General features: G+C 36.6%; 1 protein-coding gene across 1 annotated transcript; it reads left to right on the top strand.

Annotated features, from left to right (window-relative positions):
- Positions 1–550: 550 nt before the first annotated feature.
- Positions 551–6,624, top strand: LOC131038026 (uncharacterized). Its single transcript, XM_057970292.2, has 2 exons — positions 551–4,764; positions 4,883–6,624. Exons 1-2 carry the CDS (start codon positions 802–804, stop codon positions 6,281–6,283), a joined length of 5,364 nt encoding a protein of 1,787 aa, XP_057826275.2. The 5' UTR covers positions 551–801; the 3' UTR covers positions 6,284–6,624.
- Positions 6,625–17,690: the final 11,066 nt, after the last annotated feature.

The following is a 17,690-nucleotide window of genomic DNA, read 5'->3' as shown; positions in this document are numbered from 1 at the left end:
ATCAAACAAAAATACTCACACAATTGTTTCTTGAAATTATATACGTTAATGATAATGCATTCAAAATCACATTTCAAATGCTAAAAATTCTTTTGTCGTTAAAAATTTTATATACATATTATATATTAAAGCTCTTATATTTTTTTCACAATTTATCTAAAATCTACCTATTAATATTACAATTATTCTAAAATTTAAATTATATTTTACAACAAAAGCACTTAAATACATTATAACCATCAGATCCCCGATTTTAAATTGTTTTTAAAAATAGTGGAACCAAAAATGACAAACAACAAAAATAAAAGGCTGTTTTTTTTTTGGAATAGACATTTTCAGATACACTATTAAAAAAAGGTAGGGTGAGATCACCCCTCAGTAATCATACAAACAGCACGTGGAAATAGCACTAAAACATTAAAAACACGGGCAATCCTTGGAAACAAAAGATTTTTAATTATAAAAAGTCTTAAAATTTCACAACCATCAGATTATACAGCTAAGAAATCAAGGCATATAGCGATTAACCAACCTTAGCCACATTCATTCCTTCTTTTGATGGCGAATAACGTGTTAATGTTGGGCAAGCCTTCGCTTGCATCATTTCAGTCTTATCCCACAAGTCTGCTTATCTAGAAAATAAATAAATCGTTCGCCCAAGATCGAAATCATCCAGGTTCTCCCTTCATACCATTCATATTGATATTTCTTCTAGTGATTGTGCTGTTCTGTGTCTGTGTCTCTGTGTAATCTCCTTTTAATCTGTGCATTATCTACACCCGATCTCCTTTCATCACCAGAATGGAAGAAACTGTCGATGCCATGAAAGAGAATCGATATCTACCTGGAGAGGAAGAGACGCTCCCCATACCTGCTTCTGTCGGCACTTCGTCACTGCATGTTCAAAATGAAGGTGAAGGTGTGAATGCAAGCGCAGTTGTGGAACCGCTTTCCCCTAATCTGTTTAGGGTGATGCGTATCGTCCCTGACATGCAAGATTACAGCTTTGTTGAAAAGGTGCAGCTCCCACAAGATGAAGTTCTAAGCCTCTGTAATAAGCTTGTGCCCTCTTCTGCCTCGGTTTATGTAGGTGAGCCCCCGCAGGTTCGTATCAATTTCAATTTACTAGATCTAAAATGCTTACCAACTGCTGGGTTCTATGGAGACAAAAGCATGATCATAAGCGCTTTCCGCAAGGAAAGTCTAGTGGATGATTTCGTTCTTGCTAAGATGGAAAGAGGACTATTTGAATCGGGATTGTACGTCAGTCTTCCTGATAAAGCAAGAAGCGTAGTAGTCTTTTACTGGCATGAAGGTGAGCATTTTAAGCAGGCTTCCAGAAAAGACGTGTCTTGCAATTTCATCAGATACCTGGTTGAACTTTGTGATACTGTATATGTTTGTGTGCAAGGGAGCTATTCTTTTGAAGCTCTGGCTACCGCTGCAGCAAAGCCTAGCTCAAAAGATGAGCGCACGATAAATATTCAAGTCACCCAAGTGAAGAGCTCTGCGAATGATGTGGAGCTCTCGCCTGGTTATATTGTAAGAATTGATGCAGGAGCAAAGAATAAGAAATCTTCGTTAGAACCAACTGCAAACGCTGCAGTTCTCAATAATAATGATGAAACCGTCGTGTTCTGCGAAGGGTATCATCGATGCTGTTTCCTGATAGCAGAGAAAAGAGCTCCAAGGACGACTACAAAAGTAGAAGAGGTTTCTGTGAAAGCTTCTGGGTTAGGTAATATGCATCAAATCTGGTCGTCGGCGTCTAATGTTGATTACTCCAGGCTCAGTAACGAGCAATTCGTAGATGTCCTGAAAAATTGCCAGCCCCAAGATTTTGAGAGCTACTCGAAGTTTAAGGAATCATTTTTAAACAGAGCGTCATCCATAAACACTGCACAAATTGATGAGTTTGAGAGATTTTTTCTCCAAGTCCTTTCAGAATTTTGCAGTCATGTTCTACTTTTTGTGGACGACCAAGCTGGCACAACAAAGGATAAAGATAGATATGCAGATATAGAGAAAACGAAAGAATTGAATTCTCTCTCCGGGAAATTTGAAGAACTCTATCGAGAAGTTTCAGTTATTTTGACCGGCGAGAACAGCGTTTCAGATGGAGATCAGAGGGTGTTGTTGGTCGGATCGGACATAAAATTTATAGGTAAAGACTGGGAACATATAATTACCATTGAAAGCTCGGGTCAAGCAAAGCAGACAATGCCTTTCATCTGTTATGGGCAGGAAGTTAATGCCAAGTGCTCTAGACAGTGCTCCTGCTCCAGAAAGATCAATGGAAAGGTGATGTTCTTGCAGCCTATCGATGGGATTAAAGGCTTCCCTCTCTCAGGTGAGAAAGTTAAATTTGTTCTCTTTACTCCACCCAAATCGGGTAATATTGGAAAGATGGAAGTCGAAGGTACTGTTCATCTTGTCGATAAGACTTCCTCTGCATCTGCAATTCGTAGTTGGGTAGAAAACATGGTTCCTATTGAATTGAGGTCCCTGGACAGAAATATACTTTTCGCTAGCTTCATGCTTGGCTCTCACCAACCTGTTGCTCTAGCCTTTATTGAAAACCATTTGGCAACCCAAAAGACGGAAAATCTGCCATCGGAGATCCAAGACCTATTTGAACAGTTCTGTAATGTCTCCCCTGCTCAGTCCACAGTTGATCTAGAGGCCCTCTTGTCTCACGACACTGTGAAAACCGTGTGTGATCAAGTCTACAAGGACCAGGAACGCAAGTTTAGGGAAAACATAAAGGAGTTGTCGGGTCTTGTGTTCAAGAAGAAGGCAGAGGCTAGTTTAGGCAAGGCAGAGGCTAGTTTAGGCAAGGCAGAGCAGAAGCGATTCAGAAAAGCCGAGGAGGAGTTTCTACAGGAAAAGAAGAAGATGATGTCCACGGTAAAGAACGACAATCTAGTTACCAGGTACATTGAAGAAGTTACTACTAAACGTCAGTGGCCTCCATTTTCGTGGTTATGGAGCTCGACTCCCCAGCAACCGGATCTGAAGGTGAAAGTTTCAATTGTGGAGGAGCATCCCTTTGCCCTTGTCTATAAAGTATGTGAACTGACTCCAATGAGGAAGGACATATCTGATCTTAGTAGCAACCGTGAACGTCCAATTGTCCCAACATGTGGAGCGTCAATAGACTTAGCAGCCATTGATCCTCAGAATGAAAAATTATTTAAAGTTGTCGCCCTCAAGTCGGGAGAGCTGATTGTTTTCATTCACAGTTTTGAAGATTCCGCAATTAACCTATATCGTTGTCCCAAGATTGGTTTTAACATAAATAAGATGAGTCGTCCTATTTATACATTTAGGAGAGGATTCGATTTATTGGCTGTAGATGAAGGTACCAGATCTATGGCTCTGTATGAAAAAGATATGTCAAAGATTGTAATATATAGGTTTGATGAGTCATTTGGGAATGTCCATGGGACTGGAGTTGAGGTCAATCTGGAATCATATGAAGGGAGCAAGACCATTGTGTGGATACATTCAATTCCGGGGAAAATGGAGCTGCTCTTGGTCGATGACTCCAACAGAGTAAGGGTTGTTGAAATACACGAGAAGCCGATAATGAGGGCAAAGTATATTTCTCTGCCTTCGCAACATAATTCTTTCAAAGCAACTGTGTCTGTTGACGGCTATTTCCTCCTCGTCTTCAGGAAGCTTCAAAAACCCGGTAAAGATATCGATACCACCGGTGCAAGCTCTGAAATTATACTTGAAATTTATGTTCTGGGCAATACCATGAGCCACTTGAAGACAATCCCTCTGAGTCTGAGTGCACAAGAATACAGTATATGTGATTTGGAAAAACTTGGGGCCAAAATTACCAGCTTCGGATCACAAAGACAACTTTTGTTATATAGTCCTGTAGATGCTCCTGGTATTATTTTTTCCAATGTCCTGAAAACTGTTTTAGCTGCGGAAGTTGTGCAGTTGCAACAAGTAGATCAGAGTAAAGCTCCTGAAGATCAGACAGAAATTGCTTTGTCATGCCCCTATTTGGTTTACATATATCACATTTTTGACAAGTTTGCAACAACACCCACGTTGTTTCCAGAGGCTAAGAAGCGCATCGCATTCAAAGTGGTACTGGAACAGAGCACATCAGATGGTGGCAATGCGGCATGCGTCAGATACTTAAAAGCACTTATTGGAAAGCTTAAGGCTGGGAAAGACAAAGATTTTTCAAGAATGGAGATTCAATTTGAAGTGAATGATGCAGAGAATTACCAAACTTCAGCCTCACCAGAGCAGCAGAGACAGGTCAAAATGGGAATGTGGGTTCGCAAGCTTCTTTGCCTTGTTCCCATTCAAATAGCTCGTGCAGAAAACAATGCAATGGCAGCTCTGAGGGATGGACTTCAACTACCTCCTAGTGTTAGATACATGGACAGCGTATCACTTGCTAACTCTATACGCTTTGGATTCTATGATGCTGTTCTTAGCAGTTGGAAGGGCAAAATTAAGGTTATATCTTCCATGGGAAAACAAAGTAGCGGAAAGTCATATTTGTTGAATCATCTGTCAGGGTCTCTTCTTGATGTTGCAGGTGGGAGGTGTACAGATGGTGTGTGGATGACCATGGTAACAGGCGAAGATGAAGATGACAGCGGGGAAAGCAGGTGCTTGTATGTGCTTTTAGACTTCGAGGGGCTGGGCAGTTTTGAGAGAAGTGAACAAGAGGATATGCTTCTCTCTGTTCTTAATGCTGCTGTCAGCAACATCACAATATTCAACAAAAAGGTATGTCATTTCTTTCTAACCACAAACTATTCTACTGTTCATTTTTAAAATCTGGTCGCTTAGAATTAATAGCATGGAACGTTTAAGATTCAAGAAAGCTCTTCATTTGTTATTACAGGATTTTCACTTAGATAAGGACACAGAATCTACTTTTAGCCGGTTCCAAAGTGGGATCAATCTACTCAAGCCAGATAAAAAGTTATTCAAGGGTCTATTTTACATTGCCATCAAGGATGTAGACACATCAGATGTGGAAGATCTTATCCAAGAATTTTATGAGAAGATTTCTCAAATATGCAGCAAATCACAGGAGAATTTCATTTTAAAAATGTATGGTGGAAAGGTCGAGATTGCTGCTATGGCTCCTTACAATAGATCTGACTATTATAAAGAGAGCTTGAGGGAGCTAGCAGAAACGGTGGAAGAAAGAGTTGATTTTTGCTATGACTATGGATTCACTTTCTTGAGGGATTTGAAGCTTATTATAGCTCAAATTGTAACCAAAGACTCGGCTTCTACTGATAGTAAGCGAGTTGCTGCAACAGTTGATATCCTGAGGAGAAATCTTATACCTGCGGTCCACATGGGGTGTCTTTCTGTGAAAAGTGAGAATGAAAAACTTCAGAAGTTAGAAAATTTTGACACGCAGGAAGAAGTTCCGGATTTTCCTGTTGTTGTCCGGGATAAAACATTGAACATAGAAGATTCGGGGCTCTGTCTTTCACCGTCTACAGAATTACCAACTCCTGATACTATCAGACAAGTTTTATCTCAAATCAAGTCAGAAGTGGAGATGGTTTTCTCCAGGTGTGGAACAAACGAGGACGAGTGGCATTCTTTGTTCCAGAACTTTCTAGAGGCGCTGGCAGACAGAAGACATGACAGAGTTCAGCAATGGATAAGTTCAAATACAATAGATGTCTCTGATAATGATGAGATGCAAAAGTTGAAGCTAGAGGCCAACGTGGCTCTTAGCAAAATAAGGCAAGGCCTATCACTTTGTACATGCAAATGTTCTGTTTGCTTTTGGAAGTGTGTGATGGAGAAGGGTCATGACAACCAGCATGATTGCATGGGGAGTCATTCATGTACAGAAAATTGCAGTTATTGTGCTCGAGAAGAAAACAGCTTGAACCTATGCGGGGATTTGGCAGGGCATGAAGGAGATCATGATTGCAAAAAGAAAAACCATAATACTTGCGGTGACAGGTGTTACTTTTATAAGATGTCTTCAAATTGTAACGAGCTGTGTTTACAGAAGCCAGGGCACTCCGGTAAGCACAAGTGCAATACCCCTGGACACATTTGCAACAGAAGATGTTGTCTTCCAAGGTGCAGTAATCCCTGTGCTTTGCTGGTTGAATCCAACCATATAATACATCGTTGCCATGAAAGACACTGTGAGAGCACATCCACAACAACTGGGTGGAACATGACATGTGGGTGCAACATGACATGTGGAATTAAAAATCATTTCCATGATTTTGTATTTAAATGCAAATCATTTCGGTCGGAATGAGCATGCCTGCACCCATGAGGTCGGCATTCAAACCGCCCCGCGATCCTTTTGATCACCAAATTGTGTCAGAGAAAAATGGCCTACGCATTGCCTGTTGCATTCACATTCCTCCTTACAAAAGAGATCATCGAGATCGACATGTTCACAAACAGAAGAGAAGATTATGTGTACTTTTGTGACACCGGATGCCAATCTTGCGGTGACTTCTGCCAGGTCCGTATAGATCACTCAGGCTTGGGGAATACAATGCATGAGTATATGGGAAACGAAAAATGTGTTATGTTTGGTATTTTTTCTAATTTTAATCCATGTTTTAAAGTATTTTTGTTTCTTTTATTCGATTTCATTTAATGCAGCAAAATAATTTTTGATGTGTATAATTTTATGTAACATGTAAAGTTGATTTAAATGTGTCTATTTATTTAGATATGTTTAAGAGTAAAGTAAGAGAAATTCCTTATTATATTCAAGAATGCTGCAACAACAAAAGATTTTATTATGTATTGTCTTTGTTTTCTATTATTTTCATTTTTTGTTTTAGATTCTATAAAAAATATTTATATTTAATAAATTTACCAAAATTCATTTTCTCTACAACTTTGATATGAATGTCCCTAGAGATGAGGTGAATGATTAGACTTTATTGCCAATATGTTATATTTCTTCATTCTCATAAAAGAAGAGAGGAATGTACTCTATTATTGTAATCACTATTGTAAATTTGAGCAATATGAGACAAAGTTAGGTCCTCTTAATAAGTCATATTTAATTGAGAAACTTATCCACCCACCTATCAAGAGTAACATACAATATTTATTCTTTGCAAGGTTTAAAACTAATGATAGCTATCATTTTGATTGTGACTAAACGAAGATAGAGAGAAAATATAAGATGAAAAGGTTAAAATGTTTCTTCCTTATAATGATTAAGAACAACTTCTTATAGAAAAATAACCAAGAGAACTTGAGCTCTTTACAGTTAATACACAAAATTAAAAATTATTTCTTTTTGGTGTTGTATATATCTCTCACATTCTAACAAAATTTTGACTCCATACAACATGAGAAAAATAGTTCATTATACAACATTGCCTAGATGGTTAGAGAATTTTTGAGCTAGAATGAGCCCAAGAAAAAAATTATTACTCTATGCTAAAACTACTAGTGTAGTCCTACAGATCATTTCGAGTGTACTAGCAACCTATGTAGAAGATTATAAAGGCTTTTTTATCGGTATTCAATCACTAATGAAATATTTATTAAGAAATTTAATAGAACCTAACTATGTAAGGGTTGTAAAGAAACTTGTAGCCACCTTTATGACAATTTCCACATAACCCAATTTAGATTTTAATCAAATAAGAACATAGAATCCACCTGCAAAGAATAGACAACATACCCATGAAAATGTGACATGAGATATATCTTGGGAAAACCCTCATGAGGGAAAAACCCAGCCTCCAAAAGCATCATCCACCATGTATTATCAGCAATGTGTCCATTACAATACAAATATATGGAAAGCCTTAAAAAACCTAGCCATAACCAAGCACTCCATGTGACCAAGCATGTATCCACACATGCCATCCCATGCTTCCTCCTCCTTCATAAATGCTAACCTAGCTAACTAGCCAACCCAAACAACTACCCTTGTGGTTGCTTTTAAAAACACAAGCTCCCACAAAACCACCAAGTGGTATTACATCAAAACCATGTGCCCCAAAACAATGTGACAATAAAATATAATATGTTTCCTACCTACCCTTGACCCACATTTAATATTGAGTACTTCATCACAATTACATTCTCCAATATTAAATAAATATAATATAATAATACCAATGTGTCAATACAACTCATCAAGTGGTTACAAGAATATTCCAAGGAAATCTCTACATGTTGCATGTCCATCTAGGTTCTCCTAGGTGCAACAATACAATATGATATTACAATATAAATCCATGTCTACCTCACACAATAATAAAATAATACAACAATGAAACATTATTATGCAACATGTACAACACCATTTTCCTAAGATTCTCCCACTTGTCGTAAACATTGTATAAGGGCCAAGAAGTAATCCCTCACATGAACAAGAGACTGATCTCTCCATGCGCATATACCATCATGGAATCCAAGTGCTCCATGTCCTCAATCAAGATACTTGCAACAAGAAACAAAGTAACCACCACCTCATACATGGATGCTCCAACCCTCCATCATGCCACTACCACTGGACATGAAAAGGTCATCCAACAAGACATCCACACAATCTGTCACAACAAATGATAAGTCCTGCACTAAGTGTATCTGAACACAAACACTAAACCAAAGGTATGCAATGCAAATGTATCTATAATTACATAACTGAAATAAAACGCACAAACAAGTGCTAAAACATCAACTATACATTCCTCCAAGGCATAAAAACTACTTGAAAAACATCGCATGAACATATGCAACCTATAACATGCGACCATAAGCCCCAAGTACAATACCTTCCACATATGTACACCAAGGAACTCCCACTACATAGTTAATGTCAATATCATAAATGAATCCACTAACATCATATCATAGAAGTGTAACCATGTAGTATCAAGAACATCCAGATCAATATAAACACCATGTAAACCGATAACCTACAAGTACTACTCTCACACCATGTCCCCAACATTCTCCCATGTTCTCCACACCAACAAAAGAAAGAGATAAAGTAACCACTATGTCATCTCCCATATGACAACACATGAACACAAAATCAGTGAACACATAGCTCCAAACAACCTCCAAACAATGTAATGACAATACGAACATCTATGAAGATAACTGAAACAAAGAGAGAAACACTGCAAATCAAATCCTGTAGCATGTTCTACTACACACACCTCTAAATGCTAACTATGTCAAGTATGACCAGCTCCATAAATCCCCACATGAAAAGTATAACAACACCCAAACACCGTTTAGTCCCTTGGACTAAACCAACATATGTAACATGTAATCAACATGGATGTAAGCCTCTCATAACCAGGAAGATCAAACTAAATATCCATTCCCAATACTAGGGAATAATCCCAATAAACCATCTCCCAAAATAATATCAATGACTGCGACCATCATAATAATAACTCAAATGCACAAGGAGATAACAAATGACATGCAACTCTCAAATGAACCCTCTAGAACTAAACATTTTCATAGCTCAATATCCATATCAATGAAAGATAGGCATAACATAATGCACATGGTCCTCCGCAAAATCTATGAAACAAAAAGGGTTCTTCCGTCTTTGCAAATGAAGCACAAACCTATAATTACAGTTGTGCACCTGCAACCTACACATAGAAAAGAGAAGGAGAATGGTTGTGGATAGGGGTTTGCCTCAGTCTAACCCCAGTTAAGGAATCAACCTTGAAAGAAAGTAATTTCAAATGCTTGAATGTAAACAATGGAAATGTATACCTTGTAGATCTGCAACTTGTTGATGATGATTGCTTTGCTTCTTCAATGTAATCATAAGTGTTGCATGAAATGACATGTAACATGAGAAAACCCTAACACACACACATACTTGCAAATGAGTGTTGTAATATTGCTCCAATGGATGAATGAAGAAGATTTGAATGCTTGATCATGTATATTTTCGCATATGCTTTCTTATCATCCCTTCACTTGAATTTTTCCTCCTTCCACAAATGAGAAAACCAAATCCCTTTTATACATGTCTCAGAAGATTAATTCATCTCACCCAGGGCCGGCATCAGGGAGATTTGGGATCCTGAAGTGCAGATAGGGTCAGGGGAACCTATCTTAGGGCCACCCTCAGAGAGTGGTATAGGGGTGCCCTGGCCAAGGGGAACAGTGGCTCCATGCCCCTGTCCTAGTGGGGATAGGGGTGCCATGCCCCTGTCTTGCCCTATCTTGGGGCTTGGACAGGGTCCTGAGGCTATCTCAGGGCTCAAATAGGAAGGGGTCAGTGGGGTGAACATGCAGAAAGAGGTCCTGGTTAGAAAGGAGGGTGTCATCGCCAAAGTGAGGACTTTGAATATGGTTAAAATTGCAGGAGGTGCAATTTAATGACACTACACCATTGACTATTCAAAGTCCAAAATCTGACTCCATATGCTCAAGTTATGACCTCTTAGATCCATAAAGGTACCGGTCACTTCCAGCTGACATTTCACTTCCTAAATAAACAAATCTGGAAAAACTTAGAATCATATAATCATGAAGTACGTTGAACCACATTTCCAATGACTATAAGAAGTCAAAAAATTGACACCATACGCCCAAGATATGCTCTGTGAAAGAAAACAACCAATTAGGCTAAAAATGAAAGCTTTGGCAATATGCCATAAAATCATTTTTACAGTTCTTCCTCCAATATGCCAAAAAACAATATTTTTCATTTTGTAATAATCTTGGGTGGAACCCACTAGCTGGGCCCACCTACCATTCAAAACTTGGCATTTAAAAATATTTATTAAAAAATTCATTTAAAAAATATGGTCGGACTTTTTGTTTCATTTTTTGTTTTAAAATATTAGCACCCCGTGGGGGGGCCAAGCCTACACCCCAAAGGGGGGCCTGCAAAGTACAACTGCAAGCTACATTGTACTTTGCAAACCTATGGTGTACTAGTGGGTATAATGCACGGGCCAAGGGGAGTCAGGTGTGTGGTGGCGTCGTTCCCTGTCAAAATTTCTATTATTGTTTTTTAAGTTTTTCAATTTAGCCCCGCCTATTTTTATTTTTTTTCAAATTTTGTAGGATAAAAATATATTCCAATGGGATTTTATTTTATTTTATTTTTTGAGACCAATTTGTAGGTGGTACGCTCGTACGGCCATACCGTCTAAAAAAATTTCAAACCTTGGCCTTTGACACATAAATAAGGAAAATTATATATTACTTTTCATCTCCTGACCAACCTGAATCCATCCATGAGGTTAGTTTTGTCCCACGGGGCAATTTATCAAAGATCACCCCCAAAGCCCTCATTCAAAGCATTTTTCAATGATGCCCAAGATTGACCAAAATTCTTCCAACCCCAAATCTACAAAAAAAACCCATCATAACAACAAACCCAAATAACATAGATGTACAATAACAATCTGCAAAATGATATATCTTTCCTTGTCTTCTCATTTTTTCATGGATTCAACCTAGGGTTATAACAACTATAAAAATCACAACTTTGATACCACTTGTAAGGAAACTTGCAGCCATCTTTATCACAATTTCTACATAAACCAATTTAGATTTTAATCAAATTAACACATAGAATCCACATGCAAGGAATAGACAACATACCCATGAAAATGTGACACAAGATATATCTTGGGAAAACTGTCATGTGGGAAAAACCTAGCCTCTAAAAGCATCATCCACCATGTATTATTAGCAATGCGTCCATTACAATACAAATATGGAAAACCTTCAAAACCCCAACCATAACCAAGCACTCCATGTGACCAAGCATGAATCCACACATCCCATGTCATGCTTCCTCCTTCACAAATGCTAACCTAGCTAACAGACCAACGTAAACAACTACCCTTGTGGTTTCTTTTATAAACACAAGCTCCCACAAAACCACCAAGTGCTATTACATCAAAATCATGTGCCCAAAACCATGTGACAATAAATATAATATTTTTCCTACCTACCCTTGACCCACTTTTAATATTGGTTACTTAATCACAATTGCATTCCCCAATATTAAATAAATACAATATAATACTACCAATTTGTCAATACAACTCATCAAGTGGTTATAAGAATATTCCAAGGGAATCTCTACATGTTACACATCCATCTAGGTTCTCCTAGGTGCAACAATACAATATGATATTACAATATAATTCCATTTCCACCTCACATAATAATAAAATAATAGAAAAATGAAAAATTATTGTGCAAGGTGTACAACACCATTTTCCCAACATTCTCCCACTTGTTGTATACATTGCATAAGGGCCAAGAAGTAATTTGTCACACAAACGAGAGACTGGTCTCTCTATGCACAAATACCATCATGGAATCCAAGTTCTCCTTGTGCTCAATCAAGATACCTACAACAAGAAACAAAGTGACCACCATCTCATACATGAATGCTCCCACCCTCCATCATGCCACTACCACTGGACATGAAAAGGTCATCCAAAAAGAAAGCCACACAATTTGTCGTAACAAATGATAAGTCATGTACTAATTGTGTCCAAACACAAACACTAATCTAAAGGTATGTAATGCAAAAGTAGTTTTTTACATAACTGAAATAAAACCCACAACAAATGCTAACACATCAACTATACATGCCTCCAAGGCATACAAACCAAGTGAATAACATCTCATCAACATATGCAGCCTGTAACATGCAACCATAAGACCCAAGTGCAATACCTGCAACGTAAGTACACCAAGGACCTCCCACTGCATATGTAATGTCAATATAAAAAATGAATCCACTAACAACATATCATAGAAGTGTAACCATGTAGTATCAAGAACATCCACATCAATATGAATGCCATGTAAATCGATAACCTGCAACCACCACTCTAACACCATGTCTCCAACATTCTCCCATGTTCTCCACACTAGCAAAAGAAAGAGATAATGAAACCACTATGCCATCTCCCACATGACAAAATGTCTTTTTATTGGGTTTTCTATGTAAATTATTGATTAGGCCGACCTCCAATGGTCATGTATAGCCTCGGGGATCAAATATTGGCAGAGAGACATAAAACTTGCCCCATTTCCAATAGGGGCCTCTTTGAGGGAGACCATGGCATTTTATGGTACCATGGTTCAGACCAGGATGTACCACACCCTAGTCCCACTACAAAGGGGACTAAAATAAGGTGCAAGGGTGGTGGGTATCCCTCTTCAGGACCCACAATATGGTGTAAATGACATCAAATTTGGGTATAAAGCACAAATCAAACAAAGAAAGGGGATGGGGATGGAACATGCTAAAGTAGGAGCACAAACATGAGGTGTAAATTGTATTGGTGATAATTTACAATACTACAAAAAGAAACCAAGATATTTTTTAAAGAGTGTAAAAAGGAAAACAATAGGAGAAAGATGAATTTCTCCAATTTTGGATCCTCTAATGATGATAGTGAATCCTTTTTCACAATAATTTAAGCACATGCATCACAAGATGCGTGGGTGTTTGACTCTAGTGCATCCTTTTACATGACTTTATATCTAGCTTGGTTTTTAAAGTACAAAGAATTTGATGGTGGAAAGATGCACTTTGATGATGCCTCTCATCTAAATATAGGTGTTCATGGAATAATCAATATTTTGGATCCTCTGATGATGATAGTGAAGCCTTTTTCACAACAATTGAAGCACATGCATCACAAGATGTGTGGGTGATTGACTCTAGTGTATCTGTTTACATGACCTCACATCTAGCTTGGTTTTTAAAGTACGAAGAATTTGATGGTGGAAAGATGCACTTTGATGATGGCTCTAATATAAATATAGATGGTGATAAAACAATCAATATTCGGTTCCTAGATGATAGGGTTATCAGGATTGATAGTGTGTCATCTTTTGTGTCTTCTTTTCTGATCTCTTCTTTTTCCATAAGGACTGAAATCATAACTTTTAGAGTTTGTGAATTTATTTGATTGAATGTAAAACTAAAGTTATTATATTTTGAATCCAATATTTTTAACAAGATGGGTTTAGTATCACTATCCTCTACTAGAGCCTTCTTCTTTGTTAGTTGTTTAATGAGAGACTTCAAATTACTTACATGATTTGACATTGTGATTTTATCTTCCATTTTTAACCTGAACAATTGAATTTTTAAGTAGAGTTTTGCATTGACTTCTTTTTCTCCAAACACCTCATTTAGATTATCCCCATTTTTCATTAGTGAATCATCTAAATATATATGATGTAATTTGGAGATAGAAAGGAAATTATCAATAATAGCCTTGGCGTTATCATCTCTACTATTTCAATCCAATATCTTAGTTTCATCTATAGGAACTTTTTCCTTTCCACTAACTATTCCCCATAAATATTTATTTATTATTTGTATTTTAATTTTCATTCTCCAAGTATGGAAACTAAATCCATAATACTTTGCTAACAAAATATCCATTAAGAAATGCAAATACCAAACCGATCACTCCAAAATATAGAAATTCAACATTAATAAGGATATCCTTATATCTATGGATTCAAAATTTAATATTGCAAACTATATGTTCCAAACAAATAAGATCTAATGACATTTTGGCACTCCTATATATCTTGTAAATGACTCATGGTTTCATAGCAACACTTGTACAACATTTTAAAATCTCATTGCAAAAGGGACCTCTGGTCCATTCTTATACCATAATTTCAATCAATCCTAAATGTTGAATTGTGAAACTATTTCTTGAATCATCTCTCCTTCAACTTATTCAATCATGTCCTCCATTGATACCTAAAAATATGGATATCTCAAATTCTAAATCTATACTTTTTTTATAGAACATGTAGTGCTACCAACTCCCTAAGAAAAATATTTGCAATGTGAACTACATTTCGTCTTCTCACATGGAATGAAATATGCCATATTCAAATTCATTTGAAGTTAACTCATGTTCTCTATGTGATATTAGGCACTTGATTTTCAAACCAATTTCATTTCTAACTAAGGCTCTGAATTCCTTAAACTTCTCAAATTCTTTAGACTTTTCTTTTAGAAAGGTGACCCATGTCATCTTAGAATAATCATTTAATGGCATCCTAATAGTTCTCACCTCAAAATTTTATGTAGGGTATGCTTTATATTTGAAGCTTTCCCTTAATTTTTACCATGTAGATATTTTTTGTAGATAATATTTGAAGATTTTAAAAAATTAAAATACCTCTCATGAATTTCATAGTGCTAATTTTTACCATGTTATCAAATTTATGTGACCCATAATTTTGTGTAATATCCAAATCTCATCTTCTTGATCCATGTAACATTTTTCTCCTTTGATTTCACTATGGATGTAAAGATTATTAAATTTTCCACTTGCATCTACAACAAGTTTCCCTATACTTTATTTTTTTATTTCACAACATTAAGTATGAAATGTGAGAGTGTGTCCTTAATAACACATTTCACTCACACTTCAAATATTTACATCAACCCTTCAAAATATAATACATTTTCAAATTTATTTTTCCATTCTCAATGCTAAGAGTATCTTTTCCTATTATCTTCATTATATCATTTTTTTACAAATTTTACTATCCCTATGTTTACTAGTTTTAGAGAGATTAATTTTCTCTTATCCGTAATCACACAGCTTGAGAAACCACTATCAATATGTCATTGACTTCTCTCATTTTGAGCATGAAAGATCACTTCCATTTAATTTGAATTATCCTTTTTTCTTTATTTTTATTTCTTTCTCCATAATTTTGTATTTTCCTCATTTTTTCTCATTATATCCTCTATCTTGTTATATATAGGTGGGTCTATGGATCAACTTCTAAAAAATAATGTTGTATTTCAAATTTTTTTTTAAATATAGAAGAATATTATAATCCATTAAAGGATCAAAACAATTATAGTTCCTACTTGAAAACCTATAATGACTTATATTCCTTTTTAAGCCAAAATTTCTTTTACAAGTCTGAAGACCTATTGCCTTACAACCAATGATATTACACAAAAATAAATACTTAAATAAAGAATGTTGAAACCTATTCATGTGCACCCAACTTGAAGGAAATAAATTTCTAATTTTTTTTTAATCTTTGGGAGGAGTTATTGATTTCTATAGGTCTTGATTTTCTTTCTTCTCATTTTTTAATAAAGTAAGTGCAGAAGGGCCCCAACCTATTATAGATAAGACAAAGTACCTCAGAACACAAGAACAATAGTATACTTACATCCTATTAAATCAACAACAAAACCTCATCCCTGTAAACCTGTTTTATCTTAATAAAATTCAATAACAAAACCTCAAAGAAAAAATAGAGCAAAAAAATCACTACTAAAAATCAAAATTAGAACTAATACATGGGCCCCAAGTAGAGTAAAAGATCTCTAGGTCACAATAGAATGACCCTTTTTCTTACAAAATATAATAGTCCAAGAGTAATCCATTTTAGGATAAACTAGAGGATCAATGCTGGTGGAACCCTCTGAAACAACAACAAAGATTGAAAGTTGAGTCATTGAACCCAAAAGGGGAACTTGTCAATTTAGAGAAAGGGAATCTAGGACTAGTTAACAAAGGAGACTTGTAGTTGAAAGAGTTCTCTAGGGAACCAAGGGAGTCTCACTTTTACATAAGGAAAAATATAAAGCAGTAGAAGCAACCAGGGCATGAGGAACATTAGCTAAGGAAACAAGGGACACCTAGGAAATGGCCATAGGGGTTGAGTAGCCATGAATCACAAAAACTAGGGCATGAAGAAAGGATGAAGCTCTTAAGCTGAAGAAGACTTTTGATTATAGATCTATATGAAAGAAATTAAGATGACACCTTTCCACATATTTCCACTAGGTTAGAGAGGAGGAGAGCTAAGAACCATGTTGATAGGAAAAGGCCAAGTGCCTAGTTGCAAAGAAGCAGACCTACATGTGAAAAAAATCCCTTCTTAATCTAACATCTATCTCCACTGAAGCTCACCAACCATAAGACAAATTTTGGTAAGAAGTCGTTTGGAGAGGTCCAAATCCACCAATATTCTTGCAAAGTAGGCATGAGCAAAGAGATCATCAAATTAGGGTTGACTTTGATAAATTTACCCAATTTGTTGCCAATAGATTCATGAGCAATTATTCACAAACATATTCTGACCTAGGTAGGGAAGACCACAATAGGATTCACCAAGGGACTAAAGGAGGGGGTTGAAGGGTAGAAGGATAAAGCATGCGGGTCCCATTTCTAGAGGCCTAGTGAAATTATAGCCTCTCGATGATCGGTATTGTCAAAGAAAACAACAAAAAACCCTAAGAATAAGGGTATGTCTCTAGCTTAGCTAACACTAGAGGGTTCCAATGTGTAGATTTATAGGAATGGAGTATTAGAAGGAATCACATGAGGGGCATTTCAATGGTTGAGCTGAAGAATCACTTAGGATTTTCTAGAGAATGTCTACTTATGATTTATTTAATGGGGAAATTTTTTGAAGCATAGACACCAAGGCAACTAGTTAGGTTTTATGTGGGAAGGGTGAAACAAAGTAAGATATGCCTATAATAAGTTTGGAAACAAGGGATCCTCTTCTATGAGACTCGTTAGAAGGGGGGATGTTGTAGCCAACAATGGGTGGGAGTTGAGAATTTTAATTTTGAGGGTAGGAGACCATGAGTGCGAGGATTTTACTTTTAATAGGGGTTCCTTCCCTTTATATTCTTGTTGATTTTATTTTTA

This window comes from Cryptomeria japonica, chromosome 7 (genome assembly GCF_030272615.1).
Source record: "Cryptomeria japonica chromosome 7, Sugi_1.0, whole genome shotgun sequence".
Lineage (NCBI taxonomy): Eukaryota > Viridiplantae > Streptophyta > Pinopsida > Cupressales > Cupressaceae > Cryptomeria > Cryptomeria japonica.
The sequence above is the reverse complement of the archived record's forward strand: the minus strand, read 5'-3'. Positions and strand labels throughout refer to the sequence as shown.

Coding starts and splice junctions, on each gene's coding strand:
- LOC131038026 (XM_057970292.2), top strand. CDS start 802: ATGGAAGAAACTGTCGATGCCATGAAAGAGAATCGATATCTACCTGGA. Junction 4,765..4,882: donor TCACAATATTCAACAAAAAG/GTATGTCATTTC, acceptor TTGTTATTACAG/GATTTTCACTTAGATAAGGA.